The sequence below is a fragment of the Calliphora vicina genome, chromosome 4 (genome assembly GCF_958450345.1).
Source record: "Calliphora vicina chromosome 4, idCalVici1.1, whole genome shotgun sequence".
Classification (NCBI taxonomy): domain Eukaryota; kingdom Metazoa; phylum Arthropoda; class Insecta; order Diptera; family Calliphoridae; genus Calliphora; species Calliphora vicina.
The window spans coordinates 39,273,231-39,289,721 of NC_088783.1; the positions used below are offsets into that span (position 1 = coordinate 39,273,231).

General features: G+C 33.9%; 1 protein-coding gene across 1 annotated transcript in view; it reads right to left on the reverse strand.

The window, feature by feature from the left end:
• Positions 1–16,491, reverse strand: part of Hers (Histone gene-specific Epigenetic Repressor in late S phase) — a 384,252-nt gene that overhangs the window by 342,916 nt on the left and 24,845 nt on the right. The window contains exons 2-3 of the mRNA XM_065506784.1: positions 4,805–9,279; positions 2,716–3,369 (exon numbers count right to left, since the gene is read on the reverse strand). Of these exons, the coding sequence (XP_065362856.1) occupies positions 2,716–3,369; positions 4,805–9,275 (5,125 nt within the window). The 5' untranslated portion in view covers positions 9,276–9,279. The remainder of the gene's footprint in view (positions 1–2,715; positions 3,370–4,804; positions 9,280–16,491) is intronic.

A 16,491-nucleotide genomic window follows, 5' to 3' on the forward strand; every position in this document is an offset into this window, starting at 1 on the left:
TACCCGCTAAGATGGAAATGGGCCTCATCACTCATGATTATTTTTGATGAAAAATCATCTTCCTCTTGGTGGTGATTAAGGTCAAATAAATAGTCAGCAATATTCCGCGTTCTGGAGCAGTGTAGCGTAACATTGTTTATTATTTCGCATGTATTTCGCATGTGTTTACTACACAAATGTCAAAACAGAACTGACTTTAGGGGCCAATCGCAAAATTTATAGCATTTTCTGATAGGAGGATTAGTTTTGCGCCACCTTGTATATAAATTAAAGATTTATGACCGATAAAGTCCAATTTCGGAAGGACATTTGTATGGGGGCTAGGTGAAATAATGGACCGATTTCAGTCAGTTTCAATAGGCTTGGTCCTTGGGCCGAAAAAATGATATGTACCAAATTTGAAGAAAGTGATTCTAAGTCGATCCGTATACTTTAAGGTGGGTGTTAGACTAATATTTTTGGGCGTTACAAAGATCTACACAAACGCATAATACCCTCCCCACTATGGTGGTGTAGGGTATAAAAAGAGGGAAATAAATCTGTAACTTCTAAATGGTTAGATTGGTTAGATGAAATTTCACATGCGCAAAGAAGAACTGTTGTCGAGTTTAAACTTTGAACTTGGACCTCATGGGCCCACCAGGGTTGCGACCAAGGGTCCTCAAAGTAGGACACCTCGGGTATGTTACATTTTTAAAACGATCCTATTTCTTCGTTTGTATTCCGCATCTTCGCATTTGAAAATTAAATTTTCAACATTTTTACCCACCCTACTCACCTTAATCGATAGCGGAGTCGATTAAGCCATGCCCGTCTGTCTGTCCGTTTGTCTGTTGAAATGAATTTTCTGAAGACCCCTGATATCTTCGGGATCCAAATCTTCAATAATTCTGTCAGACATTCTTTCGAGAAGTTTGCTATTTAAAATCTGCAAAATCGGTTCACAAATGGCTGAGATATGAGGAAAAAACCAGGCCAACCTCGATTTTTGACCTATATCTGGATTACTAAGAGCTAGTTTCTGGGATAGAGATAATCTACATTCTTCGCTTAAACCTAAATTAAACTAAAAATTGTGTTTCTCACTTATTGTTTATATGCTATATAATCTAGGTTTAACTGAGCATCATTGGTGAGTTAAACCTAAGTATAAAATGCCAAAGCACAAACAGATGGAATATAAAATAAAGAATTCAGCACAGCAGCTCTTTGTTTTTATTTGCTTTATTAACATCAATATAATTTTTAATATACATTTTATATACTGTTATGTCGCTTTTTCTTTTAGAAAGTTAAAATTTACAAAAAAAAGTTATGTAACGCGGTTGCTTTTTCTTATAAAATGTATAGTATTGCCATATTTATATGAAAAAATTTGAAGAATAAACATGTGATTTGACTGAAAAGTATGGCAATGCTAACAAAATTAATCCACTAGTGAGAAACACAATCATTGGTTAAATTCCGGCAAAATATATTTCAGGATTAATATAACAGCGTGTTAAGCTGAGTTTAACTGACAAGTAAGAAACTAGCTCTAAGTCATTAATATAGACAATATGGATATCTAATGATAGATATTTCAAAGACCTTTGCAACGACGTATATAAGACCATAGTAAGTTGGACCTACAATGGGTCAAAATCGGAAAAAATATTTTTTAACCCGAATTTTTTTTCAACAAAAAAAATTTAAAAAACCAAAAAAAAATTTTAAAATTTAAAAAAAAAAATTTAAAATTTAAAAAATAATTTTAAATTTAAAAAAAAAACAATTTGAAAATTTTTTTGCCAAAAAATTAAAAAAAATTTTGTTCACTTAAAATTATTTAAATTTTTTATTTTGAAGTATAATTTGGTGAAGGGTATATAAGATTCGGCACAGCCGAATATAGCTCTCTTACTTGTTTCTTTTTAAATTATCGCAAAAAATTTCTAATAAGGAATTTATACTTTCTGAAAGCTAAGTTTTCATAAAAAATTTGAATGGAAAAATATTTAAAAATTATTGTTACCGAGGGGACCAGATCTATTCAAAAAACACCTATTTTTATGTAAAATTTAAATTTATAGCAAAAATTCTCAAATCGCATATTCGATATCAAAATATGGTAACCGACTTAATGTGGCCCAATATGTTTCTAATTATTTTGTAAAGGGTTCCGATAACCCCGACCCTGGTATGGATTTTATAGCCAAAAAACTAAAAATTCCCATTTTTGGAATTTTTCAACACTTTTTTGGGAATTGCGAGATCGTTTTTATTTTTCCATTTTAAATAGACAATTCTACATAACTGTGAAATTTCATTAAAAACTATTCATAAACTAAAATTTAATTTCAATTAGAAAATTTTTTATGTATGCAAAAATTCAATAAAAAACATTTTTTGTCATATTTTTAAAATAAATATTTTTGGAAAAAACAGACAAATAGCTTGAACGAAATTATATTATATCGCATCATAACATTTTTAATTCTTTGTATAACTTTCAAAATAATCAAAAAAACCTTCTCCTGTAAAATTTGTGTTTTGTCGCTTAGGATAATTTGGCGCTAAGGGCTCGATTGTTCTCACTTTCATTAGATTCTCAAAATTTGGAATGTGAAAATATAACAATTTAATGAATTTTTTGTCCTACGGTTCATAGTCATAACGAATTGGGTCTTCTTAAGACCTCTTAATACATTATTAGGAAATGAAAAAAAAACTTACCACTTGTTTCATTTGCCGAGGCTTGAGCTCCTGCCTGCTGTTGCTGCTGTGCAGCATTTTGTGCTGACTGTTGTGCTTGTTGCTGCTGCTGTTGCTGTTGTTGATGTTGTTGTTGATAATGTACGTTAGTGGGACAGAAAGCACCGCCACTACCCATAGCAGAGGGTAGTGCAGCGGGTTGACCCGAAGCTACCGGAAGATTTGAGCCATAAGTACTACTGGCACGATACGTGGGTGGAGGAGAACCAGCATCACAATGTCCCACGGGTGGCGGAGGTGGTTGGCCATAATGTGAGGGTGGCGGTCCCGAACCGCCATAGTGATGTGGTGGTGGAGGCATACCATGATGTTCCCCCGCCGCCTGTTGATACTGATGATGGACATGTGAGTGGGCGTATTGATGTTGATGGTGGCCAGCACCATGTGGTGACATATGATGGGCATGGTAGGCAGCAGCTGCTGCAGCCGCTGCGGCGGCATAGGATGGCGGCGGTGGTCCATGATGATCGAGGGGTCCTTGTTCGGTATGGATGCCTAGATCGGCTGGATTGTATAGACCAGCGGCAGCATTAAGGGTTTCGCTTAGAGATGCGCCCGCAGAGGGTTGTGTGGCGTTTGCCGTGGGTGCTGGTGGAGGTGTCACAGTTGAATGACCTTAAAATATATGTTTAAAAGATATAAGAGAAAGAATAATTGGATGATAACCTAATAATTTATGAAAATCATTTGAATTAAGACCTAGCAATTCTTTATATTTTATCTCAAATTTCATGGCAATTTTTCTTTTTACAACTTTGGCTATTTGTTCTTTTTAATATAGTTGAACTTTTTATTGCTTTCTAAAGACCTTTTTGGCAATCTCACCGATTTTTTAACAGATTTATTATCCCGCCTTTCCTCGAATCAGCAGAATTTGACTTAATTATCTCTATTAATATCCCGTATTTTGGTTTTTATCTTATCACTTCATCGTTTGTAACCCTATTAAAGTCTATTCTCTTTAAGGTAATCCTGTAAACAATCGCATGATGGGCAGAAACAGTGGCGACAACCTCATAGTTATTTTATGAGGTTGAATAGAAGCTACAAACTACCAATGATGTATACGATTTCAAAATGGGTTCTGAAGATGGAGAATTCATAAAAATGGATTTGCCAACCTTAAAGAATCTCAAAGAGTTCTCCAAAGAAGATGAAGACAAGAAAGTGCAACAACAGAAAACGCCCGTGATGAAGGATTCTCCCAAATATGGCAGCAACAAAGACAAGCCCAAGAATGAAGAGACGCAAATGATCGATAAAGAAAAGGATGTGGAGGAGGATAATGTAAAATAAAAAAGTCTCAAGTTATTGCAAAATAAGGAAAAACTCAAAAAGGAAGATGAACCTAAGAAAAGCACAAGCTTACAAGGAACTCCCAAGAAAGAGAGCGTTTCAAAAGAAACACCCACCTAGGTGAATAAAAACAAACAGGAAACTCCCAAGAATGAGAAACCAGAACTTGTTAAAGCCGCAAAGAAAACTGAAACTGAGGCTAGTTCTGAGGAAAAATCAAATTCCGATTCATCGGAGGAAAGAGCGGAGAAGAAATCTGTTAAGAAATCGGTAAAGTTGCCGAAAAAGTCTTTGAAAACCAATCAAAAGATCAAAGCCTTTAAAAAGAAACCCATTAAACAAATAGCCATGGTTTCCAAAGTTGTTAAGGGTAAAATGGCCAAGAAAACAGAGAAAACGAAACAGAAATCAAATAAATCTAAGAATAGTACTTCTGAGGGAAGTAGTAGTGATTCTGAAGATGAGAAAAACCTCATAGTATTCAGTCAAAAGAGATATAGAATGGCTTCTCGAAATACTCTAGCCAAAGTGAATTGGGTTTGTCCAAGGCCATCTTGTTGACAGCTAACATCAGAACAGTTGATGAGGAGAAAGATGATGAATATATTCTCAATATTTAGAAATTTAATACATTTTGGACACAACATTGTACGAGTCACACAGTCGTTTTATATTTTCCCTACATATTCAATATCAAAACACTAAAAAGTCCTATAAACAATAAAATCATAAAAATACAATAAATTCAACTCACCTTCGCCCACCCCTCCGGGGGCTGTAGCACCTGGTGGCAGCATGCTCGACAAAGCACTCAATGGAGTATATGACTTGGGTGGCGGTTCCGTTGAACCAGGACGCACCAAACGTTCCTCGGTAACACTAGATTGTACACGATATTGCATTTTGCAATAGGCCTCTTGGCTAGAACCAGTAGTTGAATTAACATAGACACCCGTTATGGTAACATCAGTGTCCTGGACAATGACTACACTCGAAGATGTCGGACGACTGGAATCTTTAGCATCTTTAGTGCTGTTTGTGGTGCTACTACTGCCCGAAGAGGTGGAAGTAGTAGTGGTTGTAGTATCAGTATTAGTTTCTTTGGTTTCTTTAGAGTACTTGGAATCGTTGCTCTCTTCGCAAATATTAGTGGGTTTCTCCACTTTTGTGGGAGTATGAGGAGCAGTAGGCTTAGATTCTGGTATACTGGCCACTTTGGCGGGGGAATCATGGGATATTTCCTTAGCTGCTGGAGTTGTGGTATTAGTTGAAGATAAAGTAGCTGTAGCTGTGGAACTGGAAGTTGTAGTAGCGGAAGCTGCAGCAGTGGCTGTATTACTTGTTGTAGTGGCTGTAGCGGTGCTAGTAGCTGCTGACTTATTCTTTGTTTCTTTAGCCGCCATTTTTGCCTCCTTGGTTTTTTTACTGGGAGTTTTCTGTTCATCTTCATAGGTTTCATAGCCACTTAAATGACCCAAGTTACGATCTAAATGCCTTTCCACTTCATATGTGGCTGCCACTATGGCACTGGCATTTAAACTGGCCATACGTTTGCGCGCCAAAATACCCTTATAGTCTCCTATTAGCTCTTCCTTAAGTATGCGCTTACGTTTCTTGGGCGGCTTTTTGGCTTCGTTCATTTTAAGTTTTTGCAATTTATCTTTATCTTTGTCCTCTTTATCGCTGGACTCAGAGTTTCCTTCATCCTCCGAGCTGCCAGTGGCCAATTTTACCACTTTCTTTAGCGGCTTTTTGATCTTGGTATATTTTCTTTTAACCTTAATCGGTTCTTTGTCTTTAATCTCACCCTTTTCTTCCATCTCCTTTTTATCTTTAAGCAATTGTAGTTTTTCCTCTTTTACTTTTTTATCTTGTAGTTTCTTTTGTAACTTTTTCTTTTTCATTCTCAAAATATCAATTTCATCTAATTCACAGTCACTATCGAACTCCCAATGTTTGCCTATGCCTCGACCTCCGGGCACATTGCGCAGTTCTCGTTTGGGCTCTTCCGGAGGTTCTTCTTCACTTTCCTCCTTGGTGCTCTCTTCTATTTTCAGAGGATCCTCCAGCTTTTTCTCTTTCTTAGTTTTAACCTTATCATCTGCTTTGCTAAAGCTTTCTTTGGGCTTGTCTTTCTCCTTATCCTTATCTTTGTCCTTTTCATTGTCTTTGTCTTTCTTCTTTTCTTGTTCCACATCTTTCTCTTTTTCCTTATCTTTCTCTTTTGGTTTTTCTTTTTCTTCATCTTTCTCCTCTTCAACTGTTCTGATTTTGGGTGGCAACAAGGTGGCCTTGGACAAACCCAATTCATAAGCTGTTCTTGATTCGTTTTCATACAAGCACTGCACTTTGGCTAGAGCATTTAGAGAAGCCATTCTATGTCTCTTTTGACTGAATACTATGAGGTTTTTCTCATCTTCAGAATCACTACTACTTCCCTCAGAAGTACTATTCTTAGATTTATTTGATTTCTGTTTAGTTTTCTCCGTTTTCTTAGCCATTTTACCCTTAACAACTTTGGAAACCTTGGCTATTTGTTTAATGGGTTTCTTTTTAATGGTTTTGATCTTTTGATTGGTTTTCAATGACTTTTTCGGCAGTTTTACCGATTTTTTAGCAGATTTCTTCTCTGCTCTTTCCTCCGATGAATCGGAATTTGATTTTTCCTCAGAACTAGCCTCAGTTTCAGTTTCTTTTGGGGCTTTAACAAGTTCTGGTTTCTCTTTCTTGGGAGTTTCCTGTTTGTTTTTATTCACCTTGGTGGGTGTTTCTTTTGAAACGCTCTCTTTTTTGGGAGTTCCTTGTAGGCTTGTGCTTTTCTTAAGTTCATCTTCTTTTTTGAGTTTTTCTTTATTTTGCAAAGACTTGAGACTTTCTTCTTTCTCGTTATCCTCCTCCAACTCCTTTTCTTTATCGATCATTTGTGTCTCTTCATTCTTGGGTTTGTCTTTGTTGCTGCCATATTTGGGAGTATCCTTCATCACGGGCGTTTTCTGTTGCTGCACTTTCTTGTCTTCATCTTCTTCGGAGAACTCTCTGAGATTCTTTAAGGTTGGCAAATCCATTTTTATGAATTCTTCATCTTCAGAACCCGATTTAAAATCGTATACATCATTGGTAGTTTGCAGCTTCTTTTCAACGACTGCCAATGGTTTTGCTGTCAAAACTTTATTTAACTGCATTTTCTTAAGCGGTTTGGATATTTTTGCTTTAATGGGATTTACTTTGAATTTTGTTTGGAATCTTTGTTTAATATTCGCTATTTTTGTTATAGGAGCTTTGGTTTGAGCCACAAAATTCCTTGCCTTCTCAACTTTGTCTTTAGCTTTGCTGAGCTCTTCTGCTTTTGAGAATTTAACTTCTTTAAACTCTTTCACTTCCTGTTTCTTTTGTTCCTCCACTTTCTGCTCACATTCGACTGGCTTTACTTCTTTCTTTGCTATTGCGTTTGCTGCATCTTCTTTATCCTTGTCATCTTTTGGTTTTATTTTAATAGTTGAGATTTCTTCTATTTCCATTTGTACTACTTCGGTATTGGAATCTATGACCACCTTAAGTATCTCTTCTTTTTCTTCATACATTTCATCTAAATTATTGCACTTTGTTTCGTTAACTGCTTTGGGTTGTGTTAATTTTTGGGGAGTTGTTGATTTTTTGGGAGATTTTATTAGTTTTTCTTTAGTATTGACAGGCTGCTGTTCATCTAAAGCCGGCTTCTTTGCTTCCATATTGTCTTGCTCTAGTTTATCTACCAGCTTTTCATTATCCTTTGCTTCCGGCTTGTCTGGAACTTGAACTTCTGTTTTAGTTGTTTTGTGTTTTGGTGACTTCTTTTTCGTGGGAATTTCTTGGATTTTAGAGGGGTTTTCCAGTTGCTCACTTAAGTTATGCTTTTCTTTTATATCTTGAGCTTTCTCTTCTTCCTTGTTTAGGGTTTCTTTAGGTGTTGTTTCACCCTGAGTTTCTTTATTAACTACGCTTTTAGTAATTTCTTCTTTCTCGTTATGTTCTTTAGTGCCTGTTTCTGTTTCCTTATTTACTTTGTCTAGCTCTTCCTTTCGCTCTTCCGTTTCCTTTAGTTTATCCGGCTTTGTTTTACTGCCAGTAGATTTCTTAGTTTTAAGCAGTTGATCTATTCGAGCCTTTTTTGCAGCCATTTTCTTTTTAGTTTCTATTAAAGTAATTGCTTCCTCCTTTTCCTTTTCTTTGTCAATCTCCTTCTCTTGAGTAGCTGCAATTATTACTACTTTCTTCTCTTTCTCTGGAACTATATGTTCACTCATTTTGCCAGTCTCAGTTTCCGCAGGATGCTTCTCGGCCGTTTTAGCTTTCACTGATTTCTCTGGCACTTTAGTTTTGTGACCATGGCTAGATTTATCCATATCCTTACTAAAATCTTTAGCAGAGTCTTTTACTGTATCTTTTGCTGACTCCTTTGTGGCTTCTTTAGCTTTTTCGTTTTGCTTTTGTGCTGCCCTCTTCTTTTCTTCTGCTTCTGGATTTTTGGCTCTTTTAACCGGCTTGGGAGTATTAAGAGAGGCTATAACTTTTACTGCTGCAGCCCGAGACTTGGTTTTAACATTTTCCGAAATCGACGATTTCAATCCCAACTCTTGTATGTTCTGCTCCTTGGGCAGCAGATTATCAAAACCACTTATTTTTATATCCAAACTTTTGAGCATTTTGCTAATGGCTTTATTTTTACCATCCTTTTTATCTTGAGGCTTAGAACTACTGCTAGTTGTGCTGGAGTTGGAACTAATGTTTTCTTCTTTCTCTTTATGTGTAGAATCCAAGGGTTTTAAATCATCTTTGGAGGATGTTAAACCAGCCAGTGGCTCTATTTTATCTTCAGCTTCATTAGCACCTCTTTTCACATTCTCTCGGGAAGAAGCCCTGGTAGTGGCTTTTTTCTCCTCAGTTCTTTCCTTGCACTTGATTTCCTTTGCCTCCAACTTATCTCTTTCCGGCTCAAGAATTTCGTCTGATTTCTCTTTACCCGAAATTTTGCTGGATTTCTTGGCCGGAGAGGATGTTTTAAGCCCTTCTTTGGAGGGAGAAGCTGTGACCGCACTACTACTACCACTAGGTGCAGTCGGGACTGGTTTACGAGAAGCAGGCGAATGATTTGCACTACCTCCAGTTGTAGAACGTTTTTTGGGTGCTGATGCTGCGTTCGCACGTTGCTGTCGCTCAGCAACGGATAAACGTCTTTTGGGTCCCATCCCCCTGTAAATAGAATAAAAGAGAAAAATACCACAAATTAGTTTCATTTGAAGTTTCATTTTTTAGTGGTTTTTTGTTTAAAAAAGTTTTTATTTTCATAAAGTAAAAGTATTTTTTTTTCAGTTTGTTTGTACAACCCATTTTTTAACGGTGTTAAATGTGGCAACTACAAACAAATAAAACAAAAGCAACAGCTTTAGAAACAAATAGAAGAGGAAACAAACCGTATGTCAATACTTCAAATGTAACTACACTTTAAATACACTCTTTTTGTGTCCATGTGTATGCGATGGTACTAGTACTTATTTACGTACTAGTAGTTGTATTTAGTACTCGTAAAATACAAGTGTAATATTCGTGTTCTACAACTACAGACAAAGATTTATATTCACACACTTGCACTGGCATTTGTAGTTGTTTGTATTTGGTTTTCTATTTGTATGTGAACTAAGTTTAGACAGAAATGTTAAAGAGCTAAGAGCAGCAGTCAACCAAATATCCCTGAATGTTTCCATTAAAACTAGGAGAAAGATCAGATTACGCAAAATTTAGCAACAGAATAAAAGAAGCATAACAATAGATTAATCCTATAGATCTTAATTCATAGTTAACACTACATTTATCAAAGCAAGACATTTTCAATCGAAATTATAAAAATTAAAAATGAAGAAGGATCAGAGACGAAAACTCAATGATCCTGGAGATCCCAACTCAATACATTTTCCAAATCCAAAGTAAAACATAAAGCAATGGAATAAAACTAGGATCAGATTAAGGATATAGGAGCAAGATATCATACTGTTGAGATCTTTAATCTATACTGTAAGCTTAATCCAAACATTCAGGTTAATTAAAGGAGGCCGAAAGCATAAATTCCAACTTCAAGATAATTATTCCACTATAGAACAGAAAAAGCACTAAAGCCAAAGTTCAATGAATTCCAGTAAAAAATGTATAATGATCAGAATTAAATAGACTGAGAACTTCATAATCCTTCATACCTTATTTTAAAATTTACCGAAGTAAGATATCAGAAACCAATTAATATGCTGAATAGGAGAAGGATCAATAACTCCATGTTTCTGGAGATTTTAATTCAATACAAGCTAAAAGGATCGAAACTACAAGGTTAAGCCCTTAAACTATACAATAGGAGAAGGATTATATTAAGGAAAGAATCGTCATTATGGAGACCCAAACTACAGCTTCGTGCTCCAGTAGACCTAAACCCAAACTACAAGAGAAATGTTCCACTTCAAAAGAACAAACTAATAGCACCTTCAATCCGAACTACAAGGTTTAACTGTTAAACTATAGAATTGGAAAAGGATTCGAGAAGATCTAAACTAAAGAGAGCTAAAGAAGATCTAAATTCCACGATCTACAGAAAGACTCCACTATAATATGAGAAGGATTAGATTAAGGAAACCGAAAGCTTAATAATCCAGTAGAATCCAGTAAAGTATTGGCCATTGTTAGCTATGACCTTTTCCCACCATTCTAACAACTAATGGATTCCGAGACAAGAGAACTGCTCATCTTTTAAGGCCAAGAACGAATCAAGGAGCATGGTCTGGACTATATAGCGGGGAGGCAAAACATCGCCACCACTTCATTCTAAATAGTTTTTAATTGGTATTGCAAAATGTGGGGGTTTTTCGGCCAATGCTCGCTTCAAACGAATAAGTTGCGTTGGGTACAGGTTCCCTGTGATGATATGGTCAGATTCCAGCATCAACTTAGCGTTATGGATATTTGGCTTTTGTTTCAATTCTGCTGGTTGGACGGTCTTCACATACAATCTCTTACACTTCGGATTGTCGTAATCGATCCATTTTTCATTGCAAGTAATTATTCGGTGCAAAAATTAGTTTCTTTAATAGCGTTTAAGCATCATTTAGGACATGCAAGATCTCTCGGCTTCAATTCGTGTTGTACCCAATTTCCCTGCTTTTGGTATGAATCCTGCTGCTTTCAAACGTTTTGAAATTGCTGATTGAGTAGCTCCCAATTATTGAGTAGCTCTTGTTGAGTATTACAACAATCTTCATGGAGTAATGCCTTCAATTCTTGGTCTACAAACTTTTTTGGCTGGCCTGGGCGATCTTTGTCTTCCGTGTCAAATTCACCACTTCTGAACCCTTCAAAATGACATATATTTTATTAAAAACAAAGGCCGCGCTCAAAAGATATGCCATCTATTGTAAATCCTGCAATTTTTAAGTCATACATCAACTACTACGGGAGCAACAGATCAAATTCAAGGGATCTTAAAGAACAAAGTTCCAAGTACACCAGAATGACACAACTATAGAATGTGAACCTAATTAGATTAAGGAGACCAGAAATTGCATGCTTCCGAAGTCCCAATTTCAAAGTACAAGAGAAATCTGTCAGGTCAAAAGATCAAACTGAAAGGATTATCAAACAAGAGTAAACTGAAAGAAATTTCGATTTATACAAGTTTAAACTTTCGGCTATGGAAAGACCAAAAGCTGATCCAAATTAATGTACGAGAGATAAAGGAAACTTTCGGAACATTTACCAGAGCAATATATAAACTGGATCTTAACTGCAGAGTACAAATTCAGATCAGTTAAACAACAGCATAACAGAGAAATCTCAAAGAAAGACTAAATCAAGAAGACTTAAATTTTAATTTATTATAACGTCAAACTTTTGGTTTTGGAATATGAGAAAGAACAGACTAAGGATACTAAAAACTAATTACAAGAAATTAAGGTGACTTTCGGAAAATCTACAGAATAAATATATCAAGATGAAAGGATACTTAATGCAATCTGTAAGTTTAATAAATAAACATCACAATATGGCAGTCACAATATGGTAGTACGTTCAGGCAAAACTAAATTCAAATTAAAAGAGAAATCTTCAGTGGAAAAAAATCAAACTGTAAGAAATTTAAATTTATTACATGTAATAAGAGCAAGATCATGTAAAGTGACTGAATGGATCCTAAAAGTTTTCAGAATTTAAAGAATATATTAAAGTTAGAAGGACCAAAAATTCTATGGAATATCGATGATGGTAATAACGTAATTTTGAGTTAATATTAAAAGTTCTAAAAGTCTCCAATCAATTACTAATTTCTACTCTATATAAAGCAATCTCTTCTTCATACAAAAACAAATTCTTTCTTCTTCCACAGAATTCATTCCTTTAAATGAGCGACTAAAAAACTAGTTTACTATTTCATATGTGTTAGTAGTACTTACGAGGATAATAACAACTAGTACTACTAAATGTACAACAGAATTTTCTTTTTTTTTCAAAAACGAATAGGAAATTCGAAAGAATATGAACATGAAAAACACTTGAAATAGTAAGTAGAACGAACTAACGAACATTTAACCATGTGTTGCCAGAGTAACATTAACACATGTGTAGTTAATATTAGTAAATATATACGTATGTATTGTATATAAAAGCAATGTATGAACATTTGCTAATCTCATAAATTTTATAAAAATTTGTTATTATTTCATTTATAATCGTTTTACAAATAATGCTCATAAGATGTAGAGTGGGCAGAGAAAGGAGAATTAAACCCTTTAAGTTAAAGTAATCATGTTATTCTTTTATTTCCTCTAAACATTTGAAAAATAAGTATATAATACCAAGTGTTATGTTTTATTTGTTCAAGTAGGTCATAATCTTAAGACACATTAGTTTTAAGGCAAAAGGTGTTTTGAGGAAACCCAGCAACAAATCTATATTTACAAAAATTTGTTAATTTTTGTGTAGAGACAGAGAGTTGAAGTACTTAAGCATAGACATTTAGTTTAACGTTTAAAGTTTAAATTTCCATAAAGACGGATGATATGAATCAAAGGTCAAATATATATTAATGGAACTTGAGATGTGAACATACAATTTAAAGCAATATTAACCTTTTAATGTATTTTGTGTCTAAATAAGTTAAACATTTTAAAGAATAATCTTATTGAAATTTTTAAGAAATTAAATTGGTAAGTTTTTATATCCACCACCAAAAGGATGGTGGTATATTGAATATGTCATTCTGGACTAAAGGACTAAATAGATGCGATTAGCATTATTAATATATTCAAAACAATTTCAATATTTATTCGCTGATTAAATATTACTGCGGGCAGTTAAGGAATTTTACAAAAAACTAGCACTTGTAATACTTTATTTAAATTGTTTTGCTTGTTTTATTTTCCATGCCATTGTACTTACTAACTATACAGATACATATAAATTTTAATACTCTTTACTTTGTGTTTCTTTCATTTTATAAATGAATATTAAAGTATTTCACTTAATACCCGCTCATACTCTCATATACATATCACATCTATCTATGTTTGTATGTATAAATATGTCGCGGTTGAAATAATTTCTTCTACTCTTCATCGTGGCATAAAATATTCATATGACAACTCTATCAGCCGTTGTCTGGTGGGGGGGGGTAGAAGGGAGTAAATAATATGTGGGTTCATATACATCATCATACTTGTTGTACGAGTTGTGTGTTGCAAGGATAGCTGGATGATGGTTAGATGTTGCAATATGTTTTATGTGCGATATGATACTAAAAGTGTTTATAAGCCCTTCCTTCACACAGATACTTTATATACATATATTAAATACATACAGATGTCTCTATGTATGTTTATATGTATGTTTGTAGTCTTTTCATGATGATAAGAATGTAAAAGCATAAAAATGGATTTAAAGGGTATAAAACCTCACAAGTATACTACACAAAACACATACTTTCCTATTTAGTATAGGTTTTTTAAAAGAGTGAATTTAAATAATGTTAAATTATGGACTTTTAGAAAAATAGGGAATAAGATCACAAGGGACATGACACTCTCTTTATAGAGGTGGAAGCAGTTACGAAATATGATTGCAACTCCTTACTTTCTTAATCAAGCATGTTCCGGTCAATGGTTCTCTCGGCCTGTTGCTTAAACGATCGAAGTACATCTCAACGCATACTTTATAGATATGAGATTTTTACAGAAAGATCCAACGTGATCAAACATTAATATATTAATAATCTTTCTGTCTCTTTCTATCAGCCAAAAAAGCTCAATTAACGATAAATTTTTAATTTGTTTGAGTTTCTGTTCTAATGTCGCATTCTTGTACCTAAATCATGCGATCGTTCTAATCAAGTGGCTGATAATCTGAATGAAAATCAAAATTTAGTGACTTTAACTAATATAAGAAGTTACTGCATATAATAATTACACTTAACATTTTTTTTATGATCAAGGTATGTCGCGTTCGCTATTGTAATTGTAGCAACAAAACGGTAGTAGGATAAATTAAAAGAGGTCGACTAAAGTATATTTTTATAAAATAGCTCAGAAATGCTATCAAAATTTGGCAAAACAGATAGCAAGCTGCTAAAAAATATTGTATTAAAATGTAAACAATTTTAAACAAAATATTGGTTGCGTGAAAGCAAGAGAAGCTAAAGAAAAAGATATATTTGAGCCTTATACCTGCCAGCAAACATTAACAGATGGCTTAGTTAAAGTTATTAATTACTTGAACTAATTCTGGTAAAAAAAATTATGGGGAAATATGTCGCGTGCTAAATCATATGAGAGGTTGAACAATAAAAAAATTAATGCAAATCTTTAAACATAACTATCAACAGAAAGCCACATTATTTTGTTTAAAAAAAACAATCGCTTTAAAAAATTAGATTCCAATTTGCGGATTTTTTTTCATTTTTCTGGATGCAGCCAAAAACGAGTTCTATTTTTGTAGCGTTCTGGAACCCCTATTTATTGCTAATATATTGGAAACAACGAAACTTATCTTCTGGATTTTTAAACCTGCAAATGCGAACAAATGTCGCGTTCGGGAAAAACATCGATGGAAAAACTAGTTCTACAGAAGGGTTGTTTGTTATTTACCCAGTAAGCACCCAATAAATTTAAATTCAAGTATTTGAAATTTAATTGGAATTCAACTTGAATTTCAGTCCCTTTTTCAAGTACTTTTCAAGTTATAAAATGTTTGAACATATTTTACAATTTTTCTTTTTTTGTCAAACAAATAATAAATAATTAAAAAAAAATAAAAAGTAATTAAAATCAATCTACAAAAAACTGCACAGCTGCACAATAAGAAATAAATAAGCGAGTCTTCGGTCAAAATAAGCGATGACTAAAGTGGTAATAGCAATATCAAATGAATAACAAATTGTTTCGTCAATACATATGTATGTATATTCCTCTAGCGTTCACAAATAGTCAAAAATGAACAGATTCCTGGAAAAATACTAATAAACAAGCTTTCAAGAACGAATCTATGAAGTTAAAATGAAGTTTTTCAATTTATTTTTACCTATCTTAAATTAGGATAAAATTTATTTATGTATATATGTAAGTTGTTTTACATTCATTACTTTTTAATTTATCTTAAAAAATAAAAGTAATCGAAATAATAAGAGATTAAAGCTTGAATTCAATCACCTTTTCGACTTGAATTATACATTAATTAAAAGTTTGAATTAAACTGTATTTCAAAGCTTGAATTCAAATTGTATTCCTACTTGAATTTCATTGTAATTCATGGCTGGAATTCAACTGTATTAACACTGTAATGTTCGACTTGAATTCAAGTTTCCTTTTCACTGGAGAATGCTATTGAAATCAAGTGCAATACAACTGTATTTCAAGCCTTGAAGTTTGAATGTATGACTGGAATTCAACTGGTTTTACACTTGAATTCCAGCAAAAATGCTTATTGGGTACCTATCTTCTGCATTAACAAGCAAATGCGAATGAATGTCGCGTTCGGGATGCCTCTATACGTTTGTATATAACAAAATTAGAAGCGCAATAAACGTTTCTTAATTGCTTCACGAATTTCGAATAAATAACATTAATGGGAAAAATAGTTCTACAGAAGGTTGGCAAATTTGAAAAAAAAAACATTGGTTGCATAACAAACTGAATGAGTACTGACTACATGCATATGTTCTAGAGGAACCAGTACCGTTTGATAAATTCTTTACTACACTAAAAAGAATAAGCTCCAGACAAAGCAATTCCACATAGATCGCTTTTGTAACAACATTTTCATTAAGTTCTATCCTTTACATCACATCATCTGGAGATCTTTTTACGACATGTTCTACTAAGTTTTTTTACAATTGTGTCGCATTATTATCTTATGATTCCTGCCAAAAATATTTAAAGATTT